The sequence below is a fragment of the Oryzias latipes genome, chromosome 1 (assembly GCF_053564925.1).
Source record: "Oryzias latipes strain Hd-rR chromosome 1, Olatipes_Hd-rR_3.1".
Lineage (NCBI taxonomy): Eukaryota > Metazoa > Chordata > Actinopteri > Beloniformes > Adrianichthyidae > Oryzias > Oryzias latipes.
The window spans coordinates 17,813,756-17,841,001 of record NC_136237.1 but is presented as its reverse complement, the minus strand read 5'-3'; the positions used below and the strand labels follow the sequence as shown (position 1 = coordinate 17,841,001).

The window sequence follows — 27,246 nt, the reverse complement described above, 5'->3', positions numbered from 1 at the left end:
GGCTTTGGAAATGAAAGAAGCTCTTTAAACACGTCATCAAACGCTGCGGCCACAGCGGGGGGCCTCTGCATACACCCGTGTGAGGGATGCTTGGAGTGGGTGTGTGACTATAGTTTTGTATTGGCCTAATAAACCATCCGTCTGCAGGGAGGGGTGAGTAGTGGATGTGAATGTTAAAAGGGGGGGTTACAGAACTCTTTTTTTCTCTCTCTCCATATTTATACCCCTTTGAAATTCACAGACAAACGGACGCAAAGTCCAGCCTAGAGGTTTTTTTGATGGTCGTCGATACCGCTGCGTGATGATGTCATACGGCAGACAGCAAGGGAGGGAGGCCTGATCAAAGGAGAGAGGGAGGGATGAAGACGGAGGAGAGGATAACCAAGACAACAACGGGACAAAGATGGCGACAGCTTCAGCAATGGGACGTCCACTGGCGTCCAGACCCTCAGATAACCAAAAGGCGCCAAGGCCATGCAGCAACTGCAACTTCATCCTTTATCCCAACAGGAAGAGCACCAGCGACACGGATGGGAACGACTGCGCCAACCTCAGCCATCTCCACCTCCGAGCTAGCATGGTAAGCGCTCTTAGCCTTTCCTTCGCTGCCATCAAAGCTTCAAACCCTCAACATGCTACTGTCTGGCTACCATTATAAAGTGCCATTCTTTTTGAAATACCATTTTGGACCCATTTTCCTCCCTTTCTCTGCCCTTTCATCATGGTCTTTTTGCTGTTAATATAGGCCTCTCTTTGCCATCAAAGGCAGCACATCAATTGCCTTGACTCCCAAGTGTATGTGTGAGGGTGAAAGAGAGAAAAGGGAGAGGAGAAAAAAAAGAAGAAACCCACGTATCGAGATCAAGACGAGGCTTTCTTGCCCGCTGTAGATGCTGGTTGGGTATTCTTTTCCATCCACGACTTTCTACGCCGTCCAGAGCTAAAGATGCTCTCTGAAGCTTCCGACAAGTCCTTCGAAACCTTATGGCCCAGATTCAACATTTACTGAAAAGATGAAACTGGATGCTCTTTATAGGGAAATGGAAGAAAAGCCATTTTTTTCCTGCTTTTCTTTAAGAATATTCTGTAGCTTGTGGGCTCCTGGGCCAGAGCTCTTCACCAGTGATGACAATACGTGAAACAATATTTGAATAAGCAGCAGGAGGGCAGCCAGCTAATCCACTGTGGCTAATCCAGTATTGGTGCAGGTCATATTGGTAGCTGGAGTATTCAGCCTCATCACAATACACATCAGCAGGATGCCATGGCAGATATACTGACACTCGTACTACAGGCATGGCTGGAAAAGGCCAGCAGATGGATAGAAAGATGGGTGTTTGCACCGAGAAATTTAAATAGAAATTATGTAATTAAGACTATTTTAAGACTTGAGCATCAGCTTCCACACCATACTCACGCTGTGACAATGTTTGCATCTATTTTAGTCAGATGGGTCATACAAATAAAGCTGAACGCCTCTTTGGTTTATGTTTTAAATGTATAGGCTCCACTTTACAGAAAACGGTATTCCATATTTTGACATTTTCATTCTAACGCACAATATACTTGTTCCTAATTAGTTTTTGAAGCAGTGGTGTTCTGTTTGTATTTTAAGAGGTGTATAATAAAGACTTCACTCTCTGTGAGCCTCTAAATGAGCCTTTGTGCCAGGAGGCCCCCAAGAGATAAGCCTGTTTCTGACAGGCCTCTGTACAGACGCCTAAATCTGCTGTGGCAGCTGGAACAAAAGGACTCCCGAGCTGGACCGGCGCACTGACAAAGATCTCTGTCTGGAAAGTCTGGGAGGCTGCCACAGTTTAAGAATTAATAATCACTTCTTATCGTCACTGGGCGTTGTTACTTCATCACAGTATTGACAGAAAGAAAATAGTGGTTAGATGGCAGAAGCATCAACATTGATCCCTCTTTAATTGCACACTTAACATTGTACCCATGCATCTGTTCACTGGTCCAAATGATATTTGTGCACACAATAGTTTATTTACAAACAGAAAGTGAAAGATTAATCATAAAATACTCCCAATGTACAACAAAAATACATCCATGGTTGAATTTTGATAAGAAGAAATTATTAATGTTAGTTTTAGGTTGATCTTTTCCCACTCATCACTGCAAATGCAACTCTAGCATGCCACCATTTGCTTGGTTAACTGTTTTTGTGCTGGCTGGTCCTGGTATTTTTATCTAGATTCCTGTATTTATAGAACACACACTGTATTACCAAAAGTATTCGCTCAAATGAATACTTCCAAATGCATCCAAATGACCAGAATCAGGTGTTCTAATCACTTGGCCTGGCCACAGGTGTATAAAATCAAACAATCAGGGATGCAGACTGTCTTTACAAATATATGTGAAAGAATGGGCCGCTCTCAGGAGCTCAGTGAATTCCAGTTGTGAGACGTCCTCACTCCTAAATATTTCAGTCAACTGTCACCTCTATCATAACAAAATGGAAAAGTTTGGGAACAACAGCAACTCAGCCACAAAGTGGAAGGCCACGCATACTGACAGAGAGGGGTAAGCGGATGCTGAAGCACATTGTGCAAAGAGGTTGCCGACTTTCTGCACAGTCAATTGTTACAGAGCTCCAAACTTCATGTGACCTTCAGATTAGCACGGTATTAGTACGGTACTCAGAGAGTTTGAAGGAATGGGTCTCCATCACCGAGCAGCTGCATCCAAGCCACACATCATCAAGTGGAATGCAAAGCGTTGGATGCAGTGGTGTAAAGCACGCCACCACTGGACTCTATCTAGAGCAGTGGAGACGCCTTCTCTGGAGTGATGACATACGTTTTTACATCTGGCAATCTGATGGTAAAGTCTTGGTTTGGAGGTTGCCAGTAGAAAAGTACATGTGAGACTGCATTGTGTTGAGTATGACATTTGGTGGAGGAGGAATTATGATGTGGGCTTGTTATTCAGGACTTGGCCCCTTAGTTCCAGTAAAAGGAACTCTGAATGCTTCAAGATACCAAAACATTCTGCGCAATTCCATGTTCCCAACCTTATGGGAACAGTTTGGAGCAGACCCTTCCTCTTCCAGTATGACTGTCCACCAGAACACAAAGCAAGGTCCATAAAGACATGGATGACAGAGTCTGGTGTGGATAAACTTGACTGGCCTGCACAGAGTCCTGACCTTAACCCAATAGAACACCTTTGGGATTAATTAGAGTGGAGACTGAGAGCCAGGCCTTCTCCACCAACATCAGTGTGTGACCACGTTCAAAACGTCCACACACAAATTCTCTGAGAATTGGATTTATAGATCTACACACACACACGCACACACACACATACCAATATACACACTTACAGTAATTTCTGAGTGAAGGCTATGAGATTGTACTTAGTCTTGCCTATGTATGTGAACATAGAGTAGATATAGGCATAATTTTGTTATATTACAAACAATGTAGCTCTTTGTTGTAGTGTGCCAATATATAATCTGATATGCACAGTAGTGTAGTGTTAGCACTCTCACTTCACAGTGAAAAGGTCCTGGTTCAAATCCCTGCAGGGACCTTTCTGTGTTGCGTTTGCATGTTCTCCCTGTGCATGCGTGGGTTTTTTCTCTGGGCACTCCATCGACCAACGCCTGGGGGGACGCCGAGGCAGTTCCAGGCCAGCCGAGAGATGTATTCTCTCCAGCATGTCCTGAGTCTTCCCCCTGGGCATCCACCCAGTGGGACATGCCGGGAACACCTCCCCTGAGAGGTTTTTAGGAGGCATCTGGACCAGATGTCCAAGCCACCCCAACTGGCTTCTCTTGATGTGGAGAGCAGTGATTCTACTCAGAGCTCCCTCTGGCTGACCAAGCTTCTTTCCCTATACATCTAATGGAGCGCCCATTCACCCTGCGGAGGAAGATCCTTTTGGCTGCTTCAGGACCTCGTTCTTTCGGTCATGACCCAGAGCCCATGACCATTGGTGAGTATTGGAAAGAAGATCGACCAGTAAATTGAGAGATTTGCTTTCTGGCTCATCTCTCTTTTCACCACAATGGACCGGTACAGAGAGTGCATAACAACAGATTCCGCTCCAACCAATCTTGTGCCTTGATCTTTCCTCACACGTGAACAAGACTCCAATATGCTTCAACTCCTCCACCTTGGGCAGGAGCACTTCACCCACCCAGAGAGGACAAACTACCATGGGCTCAGACTTGGCAGTGCTGCTTCACACTTGGGCGCGAACTGCCCCAATGCATGCTGGAGGTCCTGGCTCGATGCAGCCAACAGGACAACATCACCTGCAAAGATCAGGGATGAAATCCTGTGGTCCCTAAATCAGATCTCTTCCAGCCCCTAGCTGTGCCTAGAAATTCTGTTCATAAAAACTATGAACAGAACTGGTGATACAGGGCAGTCCTGCCAGAGATCAACATGCACTGGAAACAGGTTCAATTTACTGCTGGCTATGAGAACCATCACCTGTTCTGTTCATACGGACAGCCCTCAATAAGACTCCTCGAACTCCATACTCCCAGAGCACCCTCCACAGGATACCACTGGGGACGCAGTCAAACACCTTCTCCAAATCCACAAAACATATATGGACTGTATGGACTGGATGAGCAAACTCCCATAAAACCTCCAGCAGAGGTTTTGTGGGAGCCGGTTCTCTGTTCCACAACTAAGATGGAAATCGCGCTGTTGTTCCTGGATCTGAGATTCGACTATCGGCCGGACTCTCCTCTCCAGTACCTTAACATAGTCTTTCCCAGGGAGGCTGAAGAGTGTAGTTCCCCAGTAGTTGGAATACACCCTCCAGTCCCCCTCCACCCTCCCTGTCTGCCAGTCCAGTGGTACAGTTCCGGACTGCCGCGCAATGCTGCGGACATGTCAGCCAAGGCACTCTCACAGCATCCAGAGACTTGAGGTACTTAGGTACTTCATCCACTCCTGGTGCCCTGCCACCGAAGAGCTCATTGAATACCTCCGGGACTTCAGCTTGGGTGATAGACAGCCCCACCCCAAAATCCTCAGCCTCTACTTCCTCAATAGGAAACGTGTAAACTGGATTGAGGACAACAGCAAAGTATTCCTTCCTCCACCTGACTATATCCTCAGTAAAAGTCAACAGCCTGGGCCGCAGCTTGCGTGCACTGCTGTCAGCTGTCAGTTGTGAACTAGCGTTTTAAAAAATAAATTGAATTTACAGTGACTGCGTTGTTGCATAAAACTAATATTGTCAATTTTAGAAGTCAAACTGAAATGATCTCCTGTTTCTCTCCAAATCATCATGACATTTAAAGTTTCTCCATATTGACTTTGATGGCAAACACATTAGTCAAAATTTAAAATAACTGTAAAATCCTGAAGAACCACAAAATACTAAACACCTTTTCTAGAGTCATCAACTCCAACAGCTGTTATAAACAGCTCCTTGCTCTAAAGACAGTTCTTAGTCATACTAGCAAGAGAGCACATCCCTGTGATGGTATATACAGTAACTCAACTGGTGAGCCTTACGGGTACATTTTGTTACTTGTGTGCCTTCTGACGTACTCCCCCATCATGTGCTTGTAGCATTTGTCTATAATGCATTGTGGAATTATCCGTTTTAAAGAGGCCATGTGAACAAAAACAGACTGCCTGAAGGAGGTATAAACTGAAGGATAGAATAGATGGTTGAAGGTAGAATGAGGGCAAGGTGTATTAGTGCCCCCTTGTGTGATGACCTTTCTTCCACTGAGGACTCAGACCGCTACATACACGGTGTCTCTGTCATACACACACATAGTGAAGATTCATTATTCATTCATAAGAAGCAACATGCCCTCAACCCCTCCTCACCAAGACATCATAAAGGTCAAGTTCATCTTCGTCAGTATTCTCCCTTTGTTTCCCTTGCTCTCCCCTCATTGTCTCAGGGGGGACTGCAGCAGCCATAACAACAGCAGCCTGTTGCCACGGAAAGCTCTGAATGCAGGTGCAATGTGTTGTTGACTGCAGAAAAAATCCACCAGAGCAATGTGAATACATTTCCATGAGATAGTGTGTTTAGTTTTCCTGTAAAGTCTGCCAATCAAGCATTGTGCCATTTTTTCCTAAGCAGAAGTGCTGCTTGTCTTCATTACAACTTTCAAAAACAGTGCACAGCACACTGATTGCCAATTTAAAGAAATACAGCTTTAATCATGACTAAAAGCGTTACACTGTATGGCAACACGCCAAAAATTAAAATGTGCCAACAACAAAAAATCTAAATATTTTAAAACACACACCACATTTAAAACAAAAATCCCCAACTTTTTATTGCCATTTCTGGCTCTACAATCAGATCCATTAAAGCCTTGGTCACAACTGTAATAATGAGTGGATGCGAGCTGTCTGCCAGCAAAAAAATGGGCATAGTTTTTACGGGGCACGCAGGTGGCCCACGCAAAATTTTAGGATGGTTTGGTGAGCCTGTAGAGCAAAATTGTTCATGCACATTCTTTCTACGGACATACTGTGGGCGACAGGTCGTAGCAAACATGTAAACAACGAGTCAGGGTAAGTATGAGGGAGGTAGGGGAGAAAAGTATGTTTTTTTTTTTTTTTGTCAACCCTCCCAAACCCTGTGCACAGCTCAAGGGCTCCGTTAGTGCTGTTCAAGTGATAGGTGTGCACTCCTCGCATGCAACCCAGCTGTTAGGAATTAGGAAATTAGAGAATCAAAGTGTAGTTTGCGTTGGCCTCCTATGGACACTTACATGTGTGCAGCACCTGTGCACAGTCAGTAAGGAGCCAATTTGCACAACTTACAGATGACTAGCATGAAATGTAAGGACACTCTACACTAGCATCACTCATGTGTCATAGGTGTGTGTACCTTACAGTGTCCTTACAAATACGTTATGATTCATTTACCACACACACACAACAATGGTACATTCCATTTTCATCACGTCCCTCAAGGTGGCCACACTAGCCTCAAAGGAATTTGCAAGACACACCTGCACTTACCTTCAAATCTGAACGCTCCTGCCTGTGACCCTCCATGAGGCCGGACAACCCAAAAACCTGCAGCCCCCATGTGGGTCAATCACCCATACAGGAACAGGATCTCTAGGTATCCATCTTGTCCAATCAAAGATTGAATACATGTCAAAGGGCCAGAGTGGGGTACATTTATTTCTTAGCCACTTTTGGGCCAAACAAAGAGCGAGAAATGCTTCAGTTCCCCAAATGACCACAAGTAGCTGGTTATACAAGGGATCAATTTCCCATTGAGTCCAGTGTTAAAAAGATACTTTTTTTTAACACCGAATGTACACTTAGTTGCAATCAGGTTTTTGAAAGGTCAAAATATCTTAGAAAGTGAGGGGACACCTGAAGAATGAAGGAGAAGTCAAATCAATGTTCACAAAAAAGGGAAACATGCAGAGGTGTAGAAACTACAGAGGAAAAAAGCTGATGAATCACACAACAAAGTTTTTGGTAAAGAATAGTGGAAGTTACACTGAGGTCAGAAATGAACCTTTGTGAACAAAAAGTATGATTTCATGCCAAAGAAGAGAACAACAGATGGAACATTTGCTTTGAGGAGGATTCTGGAACAGAACAGAGAAGATCAGAAGGAGCTGCACTGTGTTTTTGTAGATATTGTTGAAAGTCTATAACAGGATACAGAGAGAGGAGCAGTGGTTTGCATGAGGATGACTGAAGTGGCACAGAAGAAGGTGGAGGACTTTCCATACTTGGGTTTAAGAGTCCAGAATGTGGGAAAGACATAAGGAAGTGAGGGCAAGTGGGTTGAAGCACGTGGAGGACAGTTCAAGTTTCCATGCTTTCAAAGATTTATTTAAAGGTGGACTGAAAAGTAATCTGAGTATGTGCAATAAGCCATGGCTTCAGCCGAATCCTTTCTGGTGTTTTTGTGAAGCAATAGTTGAATGTGTACAGTTGAAATACATGTATGTTTTGCTGTGTTTATGTTGGAATGATGAATACGAATGGTTTCACAGAAAGAAATCAATCTACAAAAAAAGAGCAGCCTGGATACAGATTCCAGAAGGGAACAATTCTCCATTCACTCCACGTTTAAAATTCCAACTTTAGTCCTGAAATACATGAACCGATGTGATCCTTGTTTTCCAAATATGTTTCAAAATGTACTTCTTTATTAATTATTGATGATTTTGATGGGTAACCCAGTTTTTAAACTGCACTTTTCACTTTATTAGAGCTTAAATTTACACATTTGTAATTGTCTGTTTTTTTATTGACATGTTAGTGGACCAATGAGTGAACCCAACTGAGCTTCATACTTTGTTGCACCCTGAGTTCAGTTTTTGAAACAGTGTTGAGGTAGGCAAAGTAAACTCCAATCAATGGGGCCCGTTGATGGGTCCCGTTGGGAAGTGTCAGAGATGATCCATCTAGTGTATAAATGTCTATGAATAGAACCAATTGCTGAAGCACTATTTCACAACCTCATGTTTTGCACATCTCACTGCTAAGGTTTGACCAGTAAGTGGTTTTCATCTGTTCAAGGGTTTTCAAAGACCTCTAATTGCATGTGGTTTCATAGTTTGCACAAGAAAATCAATAAAAGAAACAGTTCTGAACAAAAGCCTTAACCTCAATTAATGCTTTTGAGGATCCTAACCTAAACAGGTCTACGTTCCATTGTGTCAAATGAAATATGACCTATCACCTACCGCTAAGGAGAAGGGAACTAATATGTTTAATACTATAGTCTGCTGTGTCCACAATTTCTAATTACTATAATATACTTTCATTCATTTCATTCATTCATTCATACTTTTTGCATTGAATATTTGAATATTGAATATTTTTTTTCCTCCTAAAAAAGTTCACTCTATGGTTGATTACTTAAAACCATTTCATTTTCCTGCTCACGTGTTTGTTTGATAGTTTGGTCATTTTTTATTGTTGTTGATGCGTTTTTCATCTAATTAACACCAAGATGGTCTGTGTATTTTAAAAGTGACTTCAGAAACTTGCTATTCTTGTCAGGTTAATTCAAATGCAAAAAGCTTTCGATGAATTTCGGAATGAATTTCTAAAAAAATATCTACCTTCTAGTTTTAGTTAGCAAACTGCTGTGGCATGTCTGTGGTATGTTGTTTGGTCATTAAACAACATTAACTCCTCCTGTCAGATAACTATCGCATCCTCTATTATCATTTACAATGCCCTCAATTTACTAATTAGACGTTTTTTGTGCAGCCAGTTTATTTCTCATTCCTCCTATTTTGCTTTGTGCAGCTTCAGGTTGTCATGGAGAAGCAGTTCAGCCAGAAATGGACAGAGATCAAAATAGTCCTCTGGACCTTACCTGAACCACCGGATCCGGACCTCCAGCACATTCAACAGCCAGCCTGACAAAATGAAAAGTATGTTTTCTGGCATCATTTAGTTTTGACTTTGTTTTGGTAAAAATATGCCAAGTTTGCTGTCAGTCTAGTTTAATATTTAACCACAAATGAAACAGTTTTCACATTATTATCTTAAGAATCTCCCATGCAGCTGATAGTTTGAGTTAATTGCAATGTAATCTAATTTGGTTATAACTGACTGACATGACACTTTTGATGAAAATAATCTGTAAATTTGGTAAATATTTATTTCATGCATTTCTTATATGTTCAATTATTTTTTTGTCCTAATTGTGGTCCCCTATTTTTAAATAGATAAGCTTGTGAAACTTCTTGTTCATCTGAGCCATGTAATTACAGGATTTCTGCTCTTTGACAAGTGGATTTTTAAGGTTAATCACAATTCAGTGCTAATCTGTGTAGCTTCTTCAGATAAGCCTTAAATATTTAGTTACTTTAAAGAAATCCAGTTTTTCATGCTGAAAAAAAAGAAAGATTAACACAAAATAAGACATTGCTGTCTGTTAGTGCACCGGCAGATAATATAGGTAACAATTACCGAAACACAGAGTAAGATTTATTATTTAATAAATCTAAAGGGTCTCAAAAATTTAACTAAAATAAAATAACACAAATTGAATGTAGGGTCATTTAGTAATCCTTATTTTTTTGGTTATCGAAATGATCACAATCAGTTTACATCAAGCAATAATAAAGAGTCCTTTTCTCTCTCCTCCTCACACGCACATGCGCACACGTACATGCCCGCACACATTTAATCACCCGCGGACTTGAATGACTGACAGCTCGTTGGAGGAGAGTGACAAGGAAGGCGGTCGGACAGGAGCAGCGGCGGCGGCAGTGGCGGCGTGTTTCCTCAGCCTGTCTGTCTGTCGGGGATGCTGGCTCTTGAAGTCTGACAGGTGAGTCCCTTTAACGCAGCTAAAACGCTAGTTTCTCAAGATTTGTTTCGCATTTTGTTCTGCAAAATAGCCTCACATTTAATTTTCATTTAGCAAAGCTTTTATATATATAAAATTGTTTGTTTTTCTTGTGTATTTCTATAAATATCAAAATTAATTATTTTTCGTCAGTGTCACATGGCGTGGTCCAATGTTAACTATGAAATAAGCTATAACTTGCAATTAGCAGTTTTTTTTAATAACGCAGTTAGACTTTGACAAATTATGTAATGAACCGTTTCTGTCGACAGGGGCGCTGTTGGGTGCATTTACAAATACTTGGATATAGAGCTGTCAAATGTAGAACAGATACACGCTCATAAATCTGGCTTGACAATTTTTGCAGTGGAGCGCCAATCACGAAACACTTCACAAAAAATATCGATTGATCTGATAGATTTTTATTTTGTCTGTTTGCTGATAGTTGTCTCTAGTTCAGCTATGTCTAACAGTAGAAAGGTGTAAAATATTGTAACGACCCAGCTGGTTACAATATTGTGTCCACAGTGTGGAAAAAAAGTTAAATCCTAGGGCCCAGCAGTTTTGTAAAGTTTTTTCGTTTTTTCTTTTTCTGATAGGCGATAAAAGTTTAATATTTAAATTTGGAATTATTTCAAGGTGAAGGGGAGCTAACATCCGAGTTATCTGAGCTTGTTTAAAGCATAAATGTAAGAGTTTTAGTTACTGATGTGGTCTTAATAACTCTATAGTGAAAGTGCAATAATTTGTACCACTTAAAATTAATGTTTTAATTTGTTAAAGTTTTTATTTTATCTGTATGGGAAATTAAGATTTTATCTTCTTAAAAGAATGTTTTAAAAAAAACAACAACTTCACACATTTAAACTCATACAAGAATATAAAAAGGGAAAGAAAAGAAGTATATTTTTTGAGTTGTCTAAATGTCATAAAGAAACGCATTTTATATGTTTATAATTATTAGAGCTCTTTTTCTTTAGAGGAAAAAACGTTTTTGTAACTAATTTTTAAATTCAAACATATGTAAAGGGAGGAAAAATGAGTTGTGTAAATTTTGCAAATTACCCTATTTTTAAATTTTCGCCTGACTTTAGTTAAAGATAAAACAGTAATAAAACAGAGAAAAGAAAAAAAAGAAAAGAAAAATACAAAGTGTTCTTGAGGGAAAGCAGATCTATGCAGTGCAGTTCTACAGACGTAAGCTGTCGGCGTGCGGGCACGTAGAGCTTTCGCCCTGTATTATTGCTCTCAAACTAACCCACCATGGAGAGTTAAGGGCCAGGCAACGGGATAGTTTTGGTATCATTTAGTAACTCAAAGCTATCCATATGCTGCGTTTCGGAGCACATTGTTGTCGCCAGTATCCCCAATGCAGTGGATTACGGGGATCGGGCTCTCAGACACGGTAGGACGGTGACTTTTGTGGGGAAACACGGGACGTTAACGCACTTAGCTACGCTAGCTAGAGCTAGTGCGCTAATAAACGAGCTGACACACCAAGCTAGCTGGTGCTGCAGCCGCTCAAGTGGAAAACGTGTCTCTTTGCCTTCTTGTTTTTCAAATCGTCCAGTAGATTAGGTACATTCTTAAGAAAGTTTGCGTTATTCTTTTGTTAAAGTTTGCTCGTTATATGCAAGTTCACAGTTGTTGCCGGACACTTTTTTTTTTTTTTGCGTGCAGGCCCGTTTTGTTTGGCTGTGGAGTTTGTTGCCGTACCCATCCCCCACCGTCTCTGCAGGCCAAGATGAATGAGATTCTCACTTCAAAGCGCTGGAATCGCTGGTGGCATTGCTACAAGGCCAGCTAGCTGTCTTAACTTGTTAACACGAGTTGTAGAAAAGCGCTTCCCGGCCGCACGGACGGTTGTCGGTTTGATTCCTGTTAGCACCAGTGAGTTAAGCCTCTCGGTTCACAGACGTCCCAAACTTGATGGTAAAACTTCGGCTCGTACGTTAGAAGTATAGTCAAGTTTTCAATGTTTTTACTCGTATTTTCTCAAATCGAGGTTTAATATTTTTAAAAGTACGTTAAACACTCAGTTTTAACGTGTAGCAGCATCATAACATCGAATCATTAATGTCTTAATTTCTTATGTTTAACTCCGTTTGTTTTTATTTATTTGTTTATTTTTGTGGCTGCTCGTGTAAGCACTTGGTCTATTTATAGCCTTTATTGTATTTGGGATCAATCTAATATTAGAGACTACTGGGGTTGTTTGTCACTTGTTGAACAAATAAATCAAATTCCTATTTAGTGGGGGGGGGGGGGTAACGATCAATCAATGAATTGATTTCTATTTCTACCGTCCGACCAGATCGATCTGTCTGACACAAGTTGTTAATCAAATCGATCTATATACCATTAAACAGTTGTTTCAAAACAAAACAAGTCGATTATATAGATCTTGGTAAATACCATTTGGGTTGAGACATGGTAGATTTATTTTACTGTAAAGTAAAAACGAAAAATGATCAGCCCATCATTCCTGTCCAATGAATTTGAATTTAGCAAAGACGGGTGACCATACAGTTCTAATAATGTTCCCTTTGGATTATTTTGATGTGGAAAAACAACAGTGAGCTGAACTTTATGGAATTAAAATGTTAATGGATTTGCCATTAATTCTTGTTTACCTATTTGTACATGTCTTTAATTTAAAGATGATTCTTTTGGAAGTAATCCAAATAATCTGGAACTGTTTAGAACCCAGGTATTTATCTCTGAGTCACACTGGTTGAAGTTTCGGCTAAAGATGTCTTGGATCCATTTGGAAACCACAAATATGATATGAATTAAATCTCAGTTATAATGAGTCGTTACACCCTTATTGGCATCTTCTGCTCACTTCTATTGAGCCATCTGTCATTTTTAATGCTAACTGTCTTTTTCTTTCATTGTAGGGTGAATTGCTTGCCAGAAAAATCCTTGCTGCAGGGGAAGGTCTGACCTCTGCTTCGTACAATCAACGCCATGAGTGTTGTCAGAGAATTACCCGGGATCGGGTTCAGGGGTGGTGGAGGGGTTGCGGCCTCTCTTAGCGGCCCCGCTCATTTTACTGAAGATGCCCCACGACCTCCAGTACCCGGCGAGGAGGGAACGGATCTGGACCCCCCAATCCAGTCGGTCAACACCCGTCCAAACAACCTTTCCCAAGTGCTCGGCTGTCCCCCTTCGTCAAAGATGGGGGATTTGTCTGGCTACGCCCCCTCGTCGTCATCTGCGACGCCTCGTCGCCCCGACCTGGACTTGGGATATGAACCTGAGGGCTCCGCTTCTCCAACGCCACCTTATCTGAAGTGGGCCGAGTCACTACACTCTCTACTGGATGACCAGGATGGCACTCAGCTGTTCAAAAACTTTCTGTGCCAGGAAGGGTGTGCAGACCTGCTGGACTTTTGGTTTGCATGCTCTGGCTTCAGACAGAGCAGCCAGGAGAAAAGGGCAAAGCTGGCCAAAGCCATCTATAAGAAGTACATAGTAGATGGAAGTGGGATCGTCTCGAGGCAGATCAAAGCAGCTACCAAGAGTTTCATCCGAGACTGCGTGGGAAAGCAGCATCCGGATCCTGCCATGTTTGACCAGGTAGCCACAGCATTGATGATAAACTGTCAACAGTAGAACGCACTAAAACATTCATGGGCCTTAGTTTGACTGTGCTTCTTCAGACAGAATCCGCAGTACATTCTAACCTGGTTTATACATATCAAGCCATAAAAATAGTCCCACTTACACGTTTAAAGGATGTGTTTGGTTTCATAGTCCAAAATAGCCAGCCTTTGAAAAGATCAGAGCTGGAATAGATATGAGAGTAAAAAGAATTTCACTGCCATTAAGATCCATCTTTGTGCTTTATTTCATTCTTTATAATCTTGTGGCAAATCATGCATGTTGCACATCTCCAAAAAGGGTTTAATCTGCTTTGAGTTCATGATATAACTACCAGAGCTGAAACAAATATTCAATTTGTCTTAAATTTATGCTGCCCTAATACTGAAAATTGTTGGAGAGGATGACAAAGTAGCTGTTTGTGAAGCAGTTGTCTGAGTGCAGGACTGGGAAATCAGGGTTCGATTTCCAGAGTGTGCAATAAGCTTCATCCAGTGTGGGTCCTTGGGCAAGACCCTTCACGCTAGTGCCTAACAATGTAGCCTCAAGGGGGCCGAGGCTGGGTCTCCCTGTGCCCAGCCCGGAGAAAACACAGGGTTGTGTCAGGAAGGGCAACCGGAGGGAAAATATCTGCCAAACCAGTGAAAGCTGGTTCTTTGTGGCAACCCTAATAACAAAAATAAGTTGGAGATTACAGCAAATTTCCAGATCATCAAACTGATAATGCTCAGATTCATTTTCAGGTACATAAAAAGTGTTTAATTTCAATGTATCCTTTTTGTGTTTTTGTTTAAGTTCACTTGTGAGTTTGGTCACTTTTAATTAGTCTTTGTACTTAAGAACAGACGTTTTCATTTCTCTCACAGGCCTCAGCAGTAGCCGGCACCCGGCGAAAATGTGCCGCCTGTGAATGAAGCAGTCTCTGGCTACCTTTTTGATGAAGAGCAAAAGTTTCATTTAATACCTCACAGCAAATAATCCATGTATGCCACTTGCCACTCGCAAGCATTATTTTGTGTTTGGCGAGTAACAGTTTGTAGATGTTTAAATCGGTTATGTTTCTTAGCCCTCCTTTTGGCGGTTTTCTTTTAATGGTCCTCTAGTGTGTGCACACGAGGTCCTCAAGCGCTCGATAAGAGAAGGAGACTCCTTCCCCTGCTCGTCCGTTACTTCTGTTTATTCGCCTCCGTGTAGCGTTCAGCGGATGAAGCAGTGGCGATTTTTAACAGGATTCAGACAAAAGTGGAGGATAAATGGATGGACTTGGAGCAGCAGCAGAAAGTTTCATAAGAAGTGATGCTTTGGAGACAGCGGTGTTGTTACACACTGATGCTGTCATGCTAATGAGCTGTTCTGTGACCTTTAACTGGTTTCATTTCAGACACTATTTTCAGGGACCGGACTTTAAGACGTGGCCGATAAATACAAAATCAATTCACAGGAAATTCATAAAAAGCAAAAAATTCCTAAATGTAATAACAGACATGAATTACTGGGTATACAAATTTATTAGCAGCATGTTTCTAACATTATACAGACGGTGTTGGTGTGAAACCCCCCCCACCACCACGCACAAACGCACTCGCGCATGAAACCGTGTCAAACAGCCTCAGAAGATGCTTGCATCTTTGCTGGCAATGACATAATGGCAAGAATCAAAAACAAAGATGTTTTCAGGCTGTTTTTATTTTTTATAAATTCATATGAAAATGAATTCCCTAGAGGCAGAATTAGTGGGGAAAAGTGCATTTCCTGGTCAATCTGCCCCCTCCCCCTCCTCTAGTAAATCTGTGTTCTCTCAGCAGGTTTTAATTTGAGTTTACATTAAAGACGACCTCATACCACAGTGTTGTGCTGCTGTGCTAAAGAAAACAGTGACAGCCTATTTGTAATAAAAAACAAACAACCTCTTCATTGACGTTACAAGTTTACTTACCTAACAATGGTCCTGCATTGCCTTCTGCAAAGTTTTGAAAGGACTGTTTTTATGCAGTTCAGTCAAATATCAATTATCATAGCATTATATGGACGGTGGCCCCCGTGATGCAGCGGTAGGGCAGTGGACCTGTGATCGGAAGATTGCAGGTTTGATTCCCGCTTTGCCCACCCAAGCACCGAAGTGTCCTTGGGCAAGACACTGAACCCCACCTTGCCTCTGGTGGAAGGTTGGCGCCAGTGTTTGCAGCGGTGTGTGACTGTAAAGTACTTTGGGCCTTCATGGAAGGTAGAAAAGTGCTATATAAGTACAAATACATGTTAGACTTTGATGTATTACTTTAGATGATGTCTGTCATTAGATCTGTCAAAAGCATTTTTAATAAAGGCTATAGAGACGTGTATTAACCAGCCTGAATTTTGGCTTTGTTGTTTTGGATTTTAGAGCTGTGAAATCCAATTGACATTATGTTGTGGTGCTGTACTATGTTTAATGCAAACGTTTTTGGGAACATTATTCTTTCCTCTGACTTTAAACCAGCGTCATTTGTCAATTAGACTGTCATGAAAAAGAGAACTCAAAGAAATCGAGTTGAACTTTATTGGAAAAAGTTACATGTGTGACGTCTGTGGTCTATTCCAGGCACAGACAGAGATCCAGGCCATGATAGAGGAGAACACATACCCTTTGTTCCTTAAGTCAGATCTGTACTTGGAGTACACACGGACCGGAGGAGAAAGCCCCAAACCCAACCCCAGTGACCAGAGCCCCTCTTCAGGTCCAGCCAAGTCCAGTCCTGGATACCTGCCGACACTTGCTGAGGATGAAGAGTGGAGGTGGAGTGAACCCATTTCTTTATATTGCGACATCATTTTCATCATCCTAATAATGTTTTGAAATGAAATTTTCTAAATAGTTCTCAGCATATCTAAATTCCTCTTTTTTAATAAAAAAACACATTTTTTCCTGCTTAATACAACTTTAAAAAAATGATCCTAGGTGTGGAGGGGGTGCAAGGGAGATGGAAGAGGAGAAAGATGAAGATTGTGGAAACACACCAGCGAGCAGACTGACTCACAGCCTGCTGATGCAGACGGCGCCACATCGAGCTACAACCAGCAGGAGAAGACAGGACAGCAGAGAGTACAGGTGTGTGTCGTCATTCATTCCTAAAACCCCCCAACATCCGTGATGTTTTGGTTTTATAGCAAACATTTTTATTTCAATGTTATACTTTTAGTATATATTCATGTGTGTAATATTAGTTCATCTATTGGGGAATTCAATTTATCTGTTGATGTATTTATCCATTCATAACAACTCCATTGTTGATTTTGTTAGTTTTGTGTATCAAAGTGACATTGATCTTTTGTGAACTAAAGAACCATGTGTGTTGATTCTTCCTCAGGCCGTGGAGAGAGCCTGTCAACCCCTACTACGCCAACATGGGTTATGCTCGGGCTCCAGCAACCAGCGCTAATGACAGCGAACAGCAGAGCATGTCAAGTGACGCAGACTCAATGTCACTAACCGACAGTAGTGTGTAAGTGAACCCGACTGCACTCCCCTGTGCCATTGACTCACTTTCCTGGGCTAGTTGAAATCAAAATGCAAAGTAGCTACCGGTAAATGGAAGTGCCGGGTTATGCTGAACAAATCCAGGTTCATTATTGATTTTCTACGTCTTCCCCACAGAGACGGTATTCCTCCATACAGATATCGGAAGCAGCATCGGAAAGAGATGCATGAAAGTGCCAAAGCCAATGGCCGTGTGCCTTTACCGCATATACCTGTGAGTCCAGACGTCATCTCATCTCCTCTTAAAAGCCTGCTTCAACAGTGGGGAACATCTGACTCTGAATTTCATTCAAGAGGCATTTCCTAACATGTATTTGTTTTCTCTTTTTTACTGTGTACACCTGAGTTGGTAAAAAAACAACAACATTTTCATTTATAATTTATTTTCTTTCGATGTTCATTTGCAGCAGTTCTTGGTTAAAAAAATGCAATACATCTGGCTGCTGTTTCTATAACAAAGACTAATTAAACCTTGAAAGCATCAGTGCTAAAGGGGATCTTCAACTATATTTGGTTGAAATAGAAAGAATTGAACAGGAATCAGAGGCCTTCAGAAACCGGCAACAAATGTTCATGATTCAAAATGCAAAAAAAGACTGCCGAGTGATTGTGGGATGGTTGAGATTCATTATCTCTGATCGGAATGAAATGAGTTTTTTGTGTGTGTGTGTTTTTTCCAGCGCACTTATTGCATGCCAAAGGACATCCACGTAGAGCCGGAGAGGTTTGCAGCAGAGCTCATCAGCAGGCTGGAGACCGTTCTCCGAGAAAGAGAAGCAGAGGAACGACTCGAAGAGAGGCTGAAGAGAGTACGACTGGTGAGTTCAACAGAATTCAGAATTCACCAATTGTTCATCATAAGGGTGCCAAGGATCATGGCTGATTCGTGATCCGTACGGATGGGTAGACATGGTTCTGGACACACGTGTACCCCACTCCCACATCATTAAAAAACAATTGTGTGGGAGTACTTTACCTTTCTATTCAACTGTGATGACAAGGGCTCGCTGCGTTCACCCTAAATGCGATTTGCGCATCAAATTTGACGTCTGCCACCTCTGTTCCGGCATGTGAAATTCGCTGCTGGACGCTCGTCCAGCAGGGTGTTCATAAACCTGACGTTCCCGCCTTCAAAGGTTATTCTCCACCAGATCTCATCATCACAGAACACTGGGATGATGTTGAGAGATCAGATTTATATATTTTGAAGAGCTTTACAAAGGCATCGCTGAGCTGTCCTACACTGGTAGGAGAAAGACGCTGCTACGTCCAGCCCTGTGTTTTACAGCAGCGGGGCGCATTGGTGAAAGAATTTGTACATTTTTGGCATTCCTTGATTGTCTTACTTTTTTTTTTTTTTTATTATACTTTTCTTTTTGTGTTTTGCACTATAATGCACTTTGTTTTTTCTATATCAATAGACTTTCCTTAACTCTGAACCAACTTGTAGTCCTGCGTCTATACCGCCTCCTCATCACGTTCAAGCAACCACTGCCAATGAAAAAGAGCTTTCACAACTCTTACGATGGTGTATTTTTATGACTGTTTTTGCGCTCCAAGTACAAAACACATGGCCATTGAAGGCGCCATGAAAGTGAACCCAGCTCGTACTTTAACCAGTCAGGGACTCTGATTTGGTAGTGACGTTTGGATGACTCCCCTTTAATTCACGGAAGTGCCAACTGCTGGAAAAGAGGAGAAATAAATAATTGCATCTAGCCGGAATTATGTGACAAAATCTTTCAAATATCAGAATAGGAACCTGGAGCAAGATTCACGAGATTTGCAACGCTTCGGCATTGCGCACCAAGCTTTTTCCAACTGTAGGTAGCGGACATTAGCTTGTAAACCGTAGAAAAGGAAGAAGAACCCCCACCATGCTTGTCCAGTGTGAACACCACGGCCTAAACATGCGTTGACCTACCCTCGTTTAGCGCGTTCTTGATAAATCCTCCGTGTGTACTTACTTTAAAAAGTTTGAATCATTACACATATTAACATAATATGGAGCCTGGTGGTATTTATTGCACGTTACCAAACGTATGAAGGTTTGTAAACGTTTAATGTGGAAAAAAAGGCTTTTTTCCTTTGTAAATATTTTAGCAGTGCAAACATGTCTGTTATACTTAAAAGCCTCTCCACCGCTTTTGCTCAATTAAAAAATTCTCTTTATTTTCTTATTTAGATACTTGTTACTATTTTTCAAATGACATAAAATCGCTGCTGTGTTATTGACTAAACATAGAATACATTTCTGTCCAGATTTAGTGGTTTCAATTGTTCATTCTCACACAAATATTTGATTTAATATCCTCCTCGTTTATTTATTTTATTCTCACTTCTGCCTGATTAGGTGGCAGGATTTTCAAGAGCCTATCCCAGCTGGATTAGGGTTAAGGCAGGGTGCAGGCTGGTTACAAGCCCAGTTAGAATGCAACGGAGGATTTGCTTTCTCAGAATAAACCCCTTTTCTGTGTTTTTTATTTATTTGCTTTTTTTAAAAGGAAGAAGAAGGGGACGATGCAGACATCTCCATGGCAACCTCCATCTCCTCTCACAACATACCACTTCCCCTCCCCTCGTCATTTCCCCCTGTATATGGTGCCCGTTATTCAGAGACCACTGCTAATGCAGCAACAGGCGCTACTTATGGCAGTCTGGTTGCCATGGAGGATTCCCAAGATGATGACCCAGAATCTATTTTGGATGAACACGTTCAGCGGGTGATGAAGACGCCAGGCTGTCAGTCCCCAGGGGCGGCCAACAGCACCTTAGGAGGAGGTAGACATACCCCTCCCAAATCATCCCGCTCACCTGATGGGGGAATTGGGCTGCCTCATTACCCCCCACACCGAGGCGGAGGTCATGGCTTGTCTACTGCTGGGGTCAAAGGTATAAGATTGGCCAAGGGGGAGTTGGGTCTAGTGGGAATTCTCATAATTTACTTTTTGTTGTTGTTGCCATTTCCTCTGTACGGAGACGGAGATGATGGAATTTTACCGTCTATAATGCTGTATTTCTGTGCCACAGATTTAAGAGTTTAATTCTAGCTGTGGGGTAAAGCCAAAGCAGAGACTTGTGTTTTGAGTTGCGGCTGCTTTAAGGTGTTCAGGGAGTTTGCGGCTTCTGGATTTCATTGATTTAAATGTAGGATATCTGCAGGAAAGACCTTATCTAATGACCGTTTCCTGGATTTGTTACAGGAATGCATTATCATAAGCAGCCGTACCACCACAGAGGGAGAGAAAGCACGGAGGAGGCGGGCAGTAGGCCTCAGGCTAACCTGCTGTGGAACGGGGAACCAGCGAATCAATACACAGGAAGAAGGAATTATGCAGACGGAGCTGGAGCCAGCGTTCTTGATGGAATGGGTTACAGGTATGCAGGGCTCTGAAATCTGAAGGGTTCTTTAATCACTGCTGACTTCATATTTTAAATGAGAATTATTGTTTAATTTGCAGTAGTAAAGGCAGCACGCTATCGAGAAGAGGTTGTAAGAAGACGGAAACTGTAGGCAAAGCGGAGGAGGGCGGCCGTGGCGCAGAAACTCAAGTGCCACTAGAGGATCTGGAGAGGAACCAGAAGATTCTGCAATGGATGATGGAGGGAGACAGACAAAGGAAGAGCACTCATGGGTAAATCAGTATAAATCCTTATGCTCAGCTTGACAATGTAGTAACAAGAAACTTCTCAGGTTAAAGACTCACTTTGATCATCTTTTGATCTATTGTAAAAGCGCTCCCAGTGGTTTTTTAATTATGACGATTACACTTTTCAAAAATCCCAAAACCTGTGTCGTTTTCTAGGACATAGCTTCTGCAGAGCAGCAGCAGGTCATTAGAAACTCTCCTCTGAGTTGTGAGGGGGACCAGTTGGTGTCGAGCAACCCCTCCCCCCTTCCCTTCCCATTGCAGAGCGGAGCAGGGAGCTTGTGGCCCTCACAGTGTATTTTCTATGTCACAAAGAAGCTCTTTCTCAAACAACATTTTTTTGTCTGCTCCCGATTCACAGTGATTTGAACAAAGAAATACTCAGAAATTCCATTTTGAGCTGAATTTTCTTCATACATGTCCTCCATCATCAGAAACATGTTAAAAACCCCAAGAACACGATATTCATCCGTGTGGGTCTTTTAGACATGCAATATGACAAAAATGTGTCAGGAACTGTTGGTATATATTTATATCTTAAAATCTTTTTCCGCTATAGAAAAGAATTAGGAAAAATGTTTCATCTCAACTTCCTCAAAGCAAACAAAAACATTTCAAACACTTCCTGAGTCCTGAAGAAGGAAGCTTTATCCAGAGAGAGTCTGTCTGTCTGTGGAGAAACTCTTCTGCTTTTGCTCCAAACACACACATGTTCAGACCAGTCAACATTTTAGTGTCTTCCCAAACTTAAAAATTGGAAGAATTTCTTTCAAATGAGCTTGTTGACTTCCCGTCTTTTAAATTTTTAATATAATATTACATAACTTATTTGCTTATTGTTTATCAGGTGTGATACAGAAAGAAATGACACGACTGTGGTTTTGGCAGCACCAGGCAGAGTGATGGCGTTCTGGCGGTGTTTTTCTTTTTTTTCATGCTCCGTGTCTTCTTAAGGGTGGATGGAGCAGAATATTTCCCAGCTTTATTAACACTGCCTGTTGGCACATTTTGCAGATTACCGGTAGTTAACCCACTCTGCCTTTAATTTAAAGCGTTTTGAATATTTCCAGTCGGCTGCTGTCAAGGGACTCCTTTCTAAAACCGTGCTGGTGAACTGTGAGGCAAAAATCATCTCATTCTTGTGATATTTTTTAACTTTAGGCGATTCGCTGAAGTTTTGAGCTGAGTTCCACCAAATGCAGTTCACGCGGCAGGTGGAATTAGTTTCAGTGTTGAGTCAATATACAGATCAGAGGTCCTGTGGTGTAAGTTGAGTGTCGGGCGCTCAGCTGACATCAGCATGATTTGAGCATCCCTGTGCGATTTGGGCATCGTAGCACATCTGGAGTTCAAACATCCTCTGTATCTTTCACGCATTGTAAATGAGATACAGGGATTCATGCTAAAAACATTTGACGGTTGCTCCTCCCACACTCGTCAAATTTGATGCGTGTGCAAGGAGCTACTGTGGCCTCATCCCTACATGGAAGTATCGACTTGTACGTCTCATCATGGACACTCAGGGCATGGAAGACACAGATGATATTAACAAAATCAGGTTCATTTCTTTTGAAAAGCTTTACAAAAGCATCGGTAAACATGACTCCATGTCTGGGTTCATGAGATCATTCAGTGACTCTCCCAGCTTCACCATCTGCAGGAGCTGCGTCTGAATGGCGCCAATTTTAGCGGAACGTCTGCCTCCCTGTTACCCACTTTGATGACTTTCTGTCCTGCATTAATCCAAGGAGGGGAAAAATTAAAATAAGCATAAAATTAGAGGACCTCTTTATTGTTGACTCCATACGAATAAGATAAAACATCATAAAGTTCAGTAGGAGAACAATCAGATTCTCCTCCAAGTTTGTTTTGGTCTCCACTCGCTGATTACATCATCAAAGCTTCATGGGCAAAAACTGGGTCCCTGATTGATTGCTGCAACATGAATTCTTCACCAAAGTTAAGATATTTGAACTCTGGAAACTGAGCGATGTCCAAAACACGCTGCTGGTAGACCGCTGCGCCTGAAGCTCGAAACAGGACCTCTGATCCTGTCTGTACTTTGACTTAACGTTTATACTGGAGGCCCCTGCCATGCAAATCACATTTGGTGTGAAAGCAGCTTCATTATACTTGATTTTTAAATGTGCAGATCAAATCACTTTTTACACAACAATTTTTGATTTACAAATCTCTTAATGTGGTTTTCAGTAGCAGCACCAACAGTTCTCGGCGGACAGGAACTAGCAGTGAGTCCCGTCCAGCATCTGTGGAGAAACCCGGAGCTGTGCACCCCTGGGTCTCTGCCCAGCTGCGGAACAACCCCTCATCAATGTCCAGCGCTATTCCGGGCTCCACGTCCGCTCAGATCCAGCCTTCACACCCGTTCATCCAAGACCCCGCGATGCCTCCCAACCCAGCTCCCAATCCCCTCACTCAGCTGGAGGAGGCTAAAAGGAGGCTGGAGGAGGAGAGGCGGAGGGCTGCTCTGCTGCAGGCCAAACAGAGGTATGCTGATATGTCAAAATCTATTTCTCTTTTGACTTTCTAATGTTTTTAACATCCGTTTTGGTTTCTCTTAGGCATAAGTCTGGAAAGAGGCAACTGTGTGAAAACATGACCGTTGCTTACTACTTCTGCGGCGAGCCGATCCCGTACAGAACATCTGTCAAAGGACGAGTCGTCACCTTGGGCCAGTTTAAGGAGCTGCTTACCAAAAAGGGCCACTACAAGTTAGTACGGATTGTTAGTGCCAACCTCTGTGTGTTTCTGTGTGAAAATTGTAATCTAACTGTGCGTCCAATGTTTTGTTTGCAGATTCTACTTCAAAAAAGTGAGCGATGAGTTCGACTGCGGTGTCGTTTTTGAGGAAATTCGGAACGATGATGACATCTTGCCCATCTTTGAGGAGAAAATCGTTGGAAAGGTGGAGAAGATTGATCGAAACCTGGGAACATGAAAAGCAAACAAAGGTTTTTAAAGGAAGCAATTGGCTGAGAATGGATTGCTAGACGTTTGACTGCAAGAAACCGGATGTCGGGAAGTTAAATAAAAAAACAAAAGGTGGACGGAGCAATGTGCGACAGAAGGGAAACTGCTGCAAACAAGAGGCGGAGCTTGGAGAAAGAAGTTGTGGGGCGTGAATGACCCTGCCAGTGCCTGGCTTGAACCGACTTAAGGCAAAGAACCTTGAACGGATGTGCAGGAGTGGCAGAAAAAAAATATCACCCGTCATGTTTTCATGGTGGATTTTGAAGGTTAGTTAAAAAACTTAAAAAAATAAAAAGTCTGATCAGTCTTCCGCATGGATGGATGGAAAAAGGTGAGGAAACTTCTGCAAGAAGTTCTGAAAGTAGTCTTCCACTTCTGCTCTGGAAGCGCCTATCCTTCGAAGACCATTACGATGCTGCTACATTACCACGGAAACTCTTCAATTGGTGCTCGGGACAGTCTGCTCCTCAACGTCAGGCGATGAGAGGAGACGACGGGAAAGGGGGATGTGGAACTTTATTATTATTTTTTGGCCTGCTTTTTCTCTCATAGCCTCAAACAGAGATCCTTGCTCATCCTTGATTCCTAGATGTCACACGGTGATCTCTCACATCCACGCGTTCAGAAACCCACGTCTGAGTCACCCGTTTACCAAAGTAACATGCTTGTGATCAAACAAGTACCCACGCTACTTGTTTCAATTTCATTAGATTTGTATATGTACACGCCAGGTACAGTTACCTATCAGCAGCTTAGTTTTGTCATCTTATCGTGTATTGTTAAAGTTTTGAAGGTAGTTTGTTTGTCATACTAAGGCAGCCTTTTTTTATTTTTTTTGTCCATACAAACGTGTTTCTGCACCTCACTTCAATGCTGTCTGCACCTGAGCAGGTGTTTAAAAAAAAAAAAAAAGAAATCTCCATGGCTGTATTATTTTTTTTTCTCACTTGAACTGTCAAGATTCTGACTTGTTCTTGATGAATCTCATTTCCCCTCTCTCGGCTTGATGCTAAGCTCGTTGGGATGCCTGCCCGGCCAGTGCCAATTCTTTTGTAGAAACTTTTTCTAGAAGTGCGTTTTTGAGTGAGTTAGCTCGCGTCTGTCTTTTATGCTGGAAATCAGCCAAAGAGCATTACACTTCCTGTGTCCCAACGCGCACCTTTTCTTAAGTGGAGCCCCCACATGAAACGTTTTCATCAGATTCATAGATGTCCTCGCTGAAAATTTACATTTTCTACAAAAAAAAAGTGTTCAATGTTTTGGGATATTGCATACGGTTGATGCGATTATAGATAAAGAATCTGTACGGAGCCAAAGCTGGCTTTTTTTTATTTTATATATATATAAAAGAAGCAAATGTAAAAGGGAAAGTAGTTGGTGAGGCATTTACATGGATATTGCAAAACATGCTAGCAACGTTCAGACACTGAATGTGATTCAGTCCTTAGTGCATTTTGAAATTAATTTATATATTCAGTCAAAACTGCTGGTTTTGTCCAACCCATAGCCAAGAACTTAGAGGAACTAATGTCACAGGACTAATGTCTTGGTTGTTATTTGGTCGCAGGTTCAAGCAGTCCTCAATTACAAAAAAAAAAAGAGTGGAAGTTGAGGTAGATTCAGGCCGGCTGCTTCCACCAGTGACCTCCTCCCACTTTAGATAACTTAATTGTTGGATGGTTTCATTTAAATGTTAATGGGAACTGAGCGCTTTGAAGAAACAATGACTGATTCTCTGAACTGTATTACAGAAAAGCCTTCACATTATTGTGCCATGAAACCAATTGGACTAGTGCATTAACACCTACGCCAAATGTGTGCTTTTTATTTGTCTGTGTGTGCTTTTTGTTTGTCTGTGTGTGTGTGTGTGTGTGTGTGTGGTGGTTAAGCTCTTGCCAACACCCTCTACTACAGGATTACTTATCATTACAGTCTTCAATCTTAAACTGTGGCCCCTAATCTTAATCTGTGTCGTTTTATGTTTGTAGTTTATTGAATGTGCTTAAAGAAAAAACTTTTTTTTTTTTTTTTAGATTTAAAGAAATTCTTTGGTCCAGCAAGGGAAGCAAGATCCCTAAACTCATCTGTCTGTAAAAATCAGTTTTGCCTTCAGTATAAAAGTATAAATATGTATTTGATTATTTTAAAAAGGAAAAGAAAATGGTATTCACAGAGCATGTTCTTTATAATGAATGTTTTCTGGATGAGTTGACTTATCTATTTAGTTCCATATCTGTGCAAAACGCTATCGGCCCCCTGGTAGCTTGTCGGTTTTAATTTGGACACAGATGGACGTTAAATGAAAACGTGTTGAGAGTTCTTTCTTGTGATTTCGATTTAATAACTGAAACAACTGGACATGCTGCCGTTGTTTTGTGTGAAACACAGTGCCTTGTATCATGTTGTCTTTTGTGTTATCTCTAAAAAAAAGTGTTTATTGAACCAATCCATGTTTTTACTGTAAGGTTTTGTTTTTTTAGTCAGTACCATTACATTTATGGCTTTTCCTCACCTCTGTTGAATTCAGCTGTGTTGTAAATATGTACATTATCATTTCATACACAACTTCAGACCTGCACCACAGGCCCATGGTGTTTGTTTTTTCAACACCGAGATGTCACTGTGGTAGTTTTACTTGTACATTTCTTTTAAAAAAGGTACTTCATAATAAAGATGTTAAATAAGCCTTTTGTTATTATTTGAAGTTTTGGTAAAGTCGCTAACAATTTTTCACACCAATCTTGTCTAAAAATATCTGCTGAAGATTCAGATTTAATTTTCCTGCACTTAGTCATTGGTTTTACCATTTTTTGTTTATCTATTGATCTAGTTTTATTTGATAGCAATTTTAATCAAACTTCCTCAGATAATAAAACCCTTCTAATGATTTTTACATATTTAAAGACAATTTTTAAGAAATAACTCCTTAAAATGTGTCATTTCATTTATAGTTTGCTAGGATTTCAAAATAATTTGTTTTATTTTTCATCAACTTTAATTGCAAAAAAAACATTTAAATTCAAATGAGTAAAAAAGAAATTATGGTGAACACCCACAGAGATGATGGAAAATATGAGAGGAAAAAATGAGCCATAGAATTATGAGAAATAAGCTTTAAAATATTCATCCATTTTCTATTCCGCTTTTTCCCTTTCGGGGTCACAGGGCTGCCGGAGCCTATCCCGG

The 27,246-nt window shown here is 41.5% G+C and overlaps 1 protein-coding gene across 10 annotated transcripts; it reads left to right on the top strand.

Moving 5' to 3' along the window:
- The first annotated feature begins 313 nt into the window (after positions 1-313).
- Positions 314-26,744, top strand: LOC101155494 (axin-1). Of its 10 annotated transcripts, none has more exons than XM_078950642.1 (15): positions 314-580; positions 9,249-9,376; positions 10,165-10,281; positions 13,200-13,881; positions 16,484-16,677; positions 16,841-16,990; positions 17,250-17,384; positions 17,537-17,633; positions 18,100-18,237; positions 19,924-20,311; positions 20,623-20,797; positions 20,884-21,054; positions 23,281-23,577; positions 23,652-23,801; positions 23,887-26,744. In XM_078950642.1, the coding sequence occupies exons 4-15, from the start codon at positions 13,270-13,272 to the stop codon at positions 24,026-24,028; spliced, it is 2,649 nt and encodes an 882-aa protein (XP_078806768.1). In that variant the 5' UTR covers positions 314-580; positions 9,249-9,376; positions 10,165-10,281; positions 13,200-13,269; the 3' UTR covers positions 24,029-26,744. The 10 variants fall into 10 exon arrangements, with proteins under 10 accessions (XP_078806768.1, XP_078806764.1, XP_020560234.1 ...); XM_078950638.1 differs by having other exon boundaries at positions 20,881-21,054; positions 23,284-23,577; XM_020704575.3 differs by having other exon boundaries at positions 20,881-21,054.
- The last annotated feature ends 502 nt before the right edge of the window (positions 26,745-27,246 follow it).

What these genes read in the sequence shown, in the direction of transcription:
- LOC101155494 (XM_020704575.3), top strand. Translation starts at nt 13,270, where the DNA reads ATGAGTGTTGTCAGAGAATTACCCGGGATCGGGTTCAGGGGTGGTGGA. An exon ending in GCTGAGGATGAAGAGTGGAG is followed by an intron (nt 16,678 to 16,840) that starts GTGGAGTGAACC and finishes AAATGATCCTAG; the next exon opens with GTGTGGAGGGGGTGCAAGGG. An exon ending in GGCTGAAGAGAGTACGACTG is followed by an intron (nt 18,238 to 19,923) that starts GTGAGTTCAACA and finishes TTTTTTTAAAAG; the next exon opens with GAAGAAGAAGGGGACGATGC.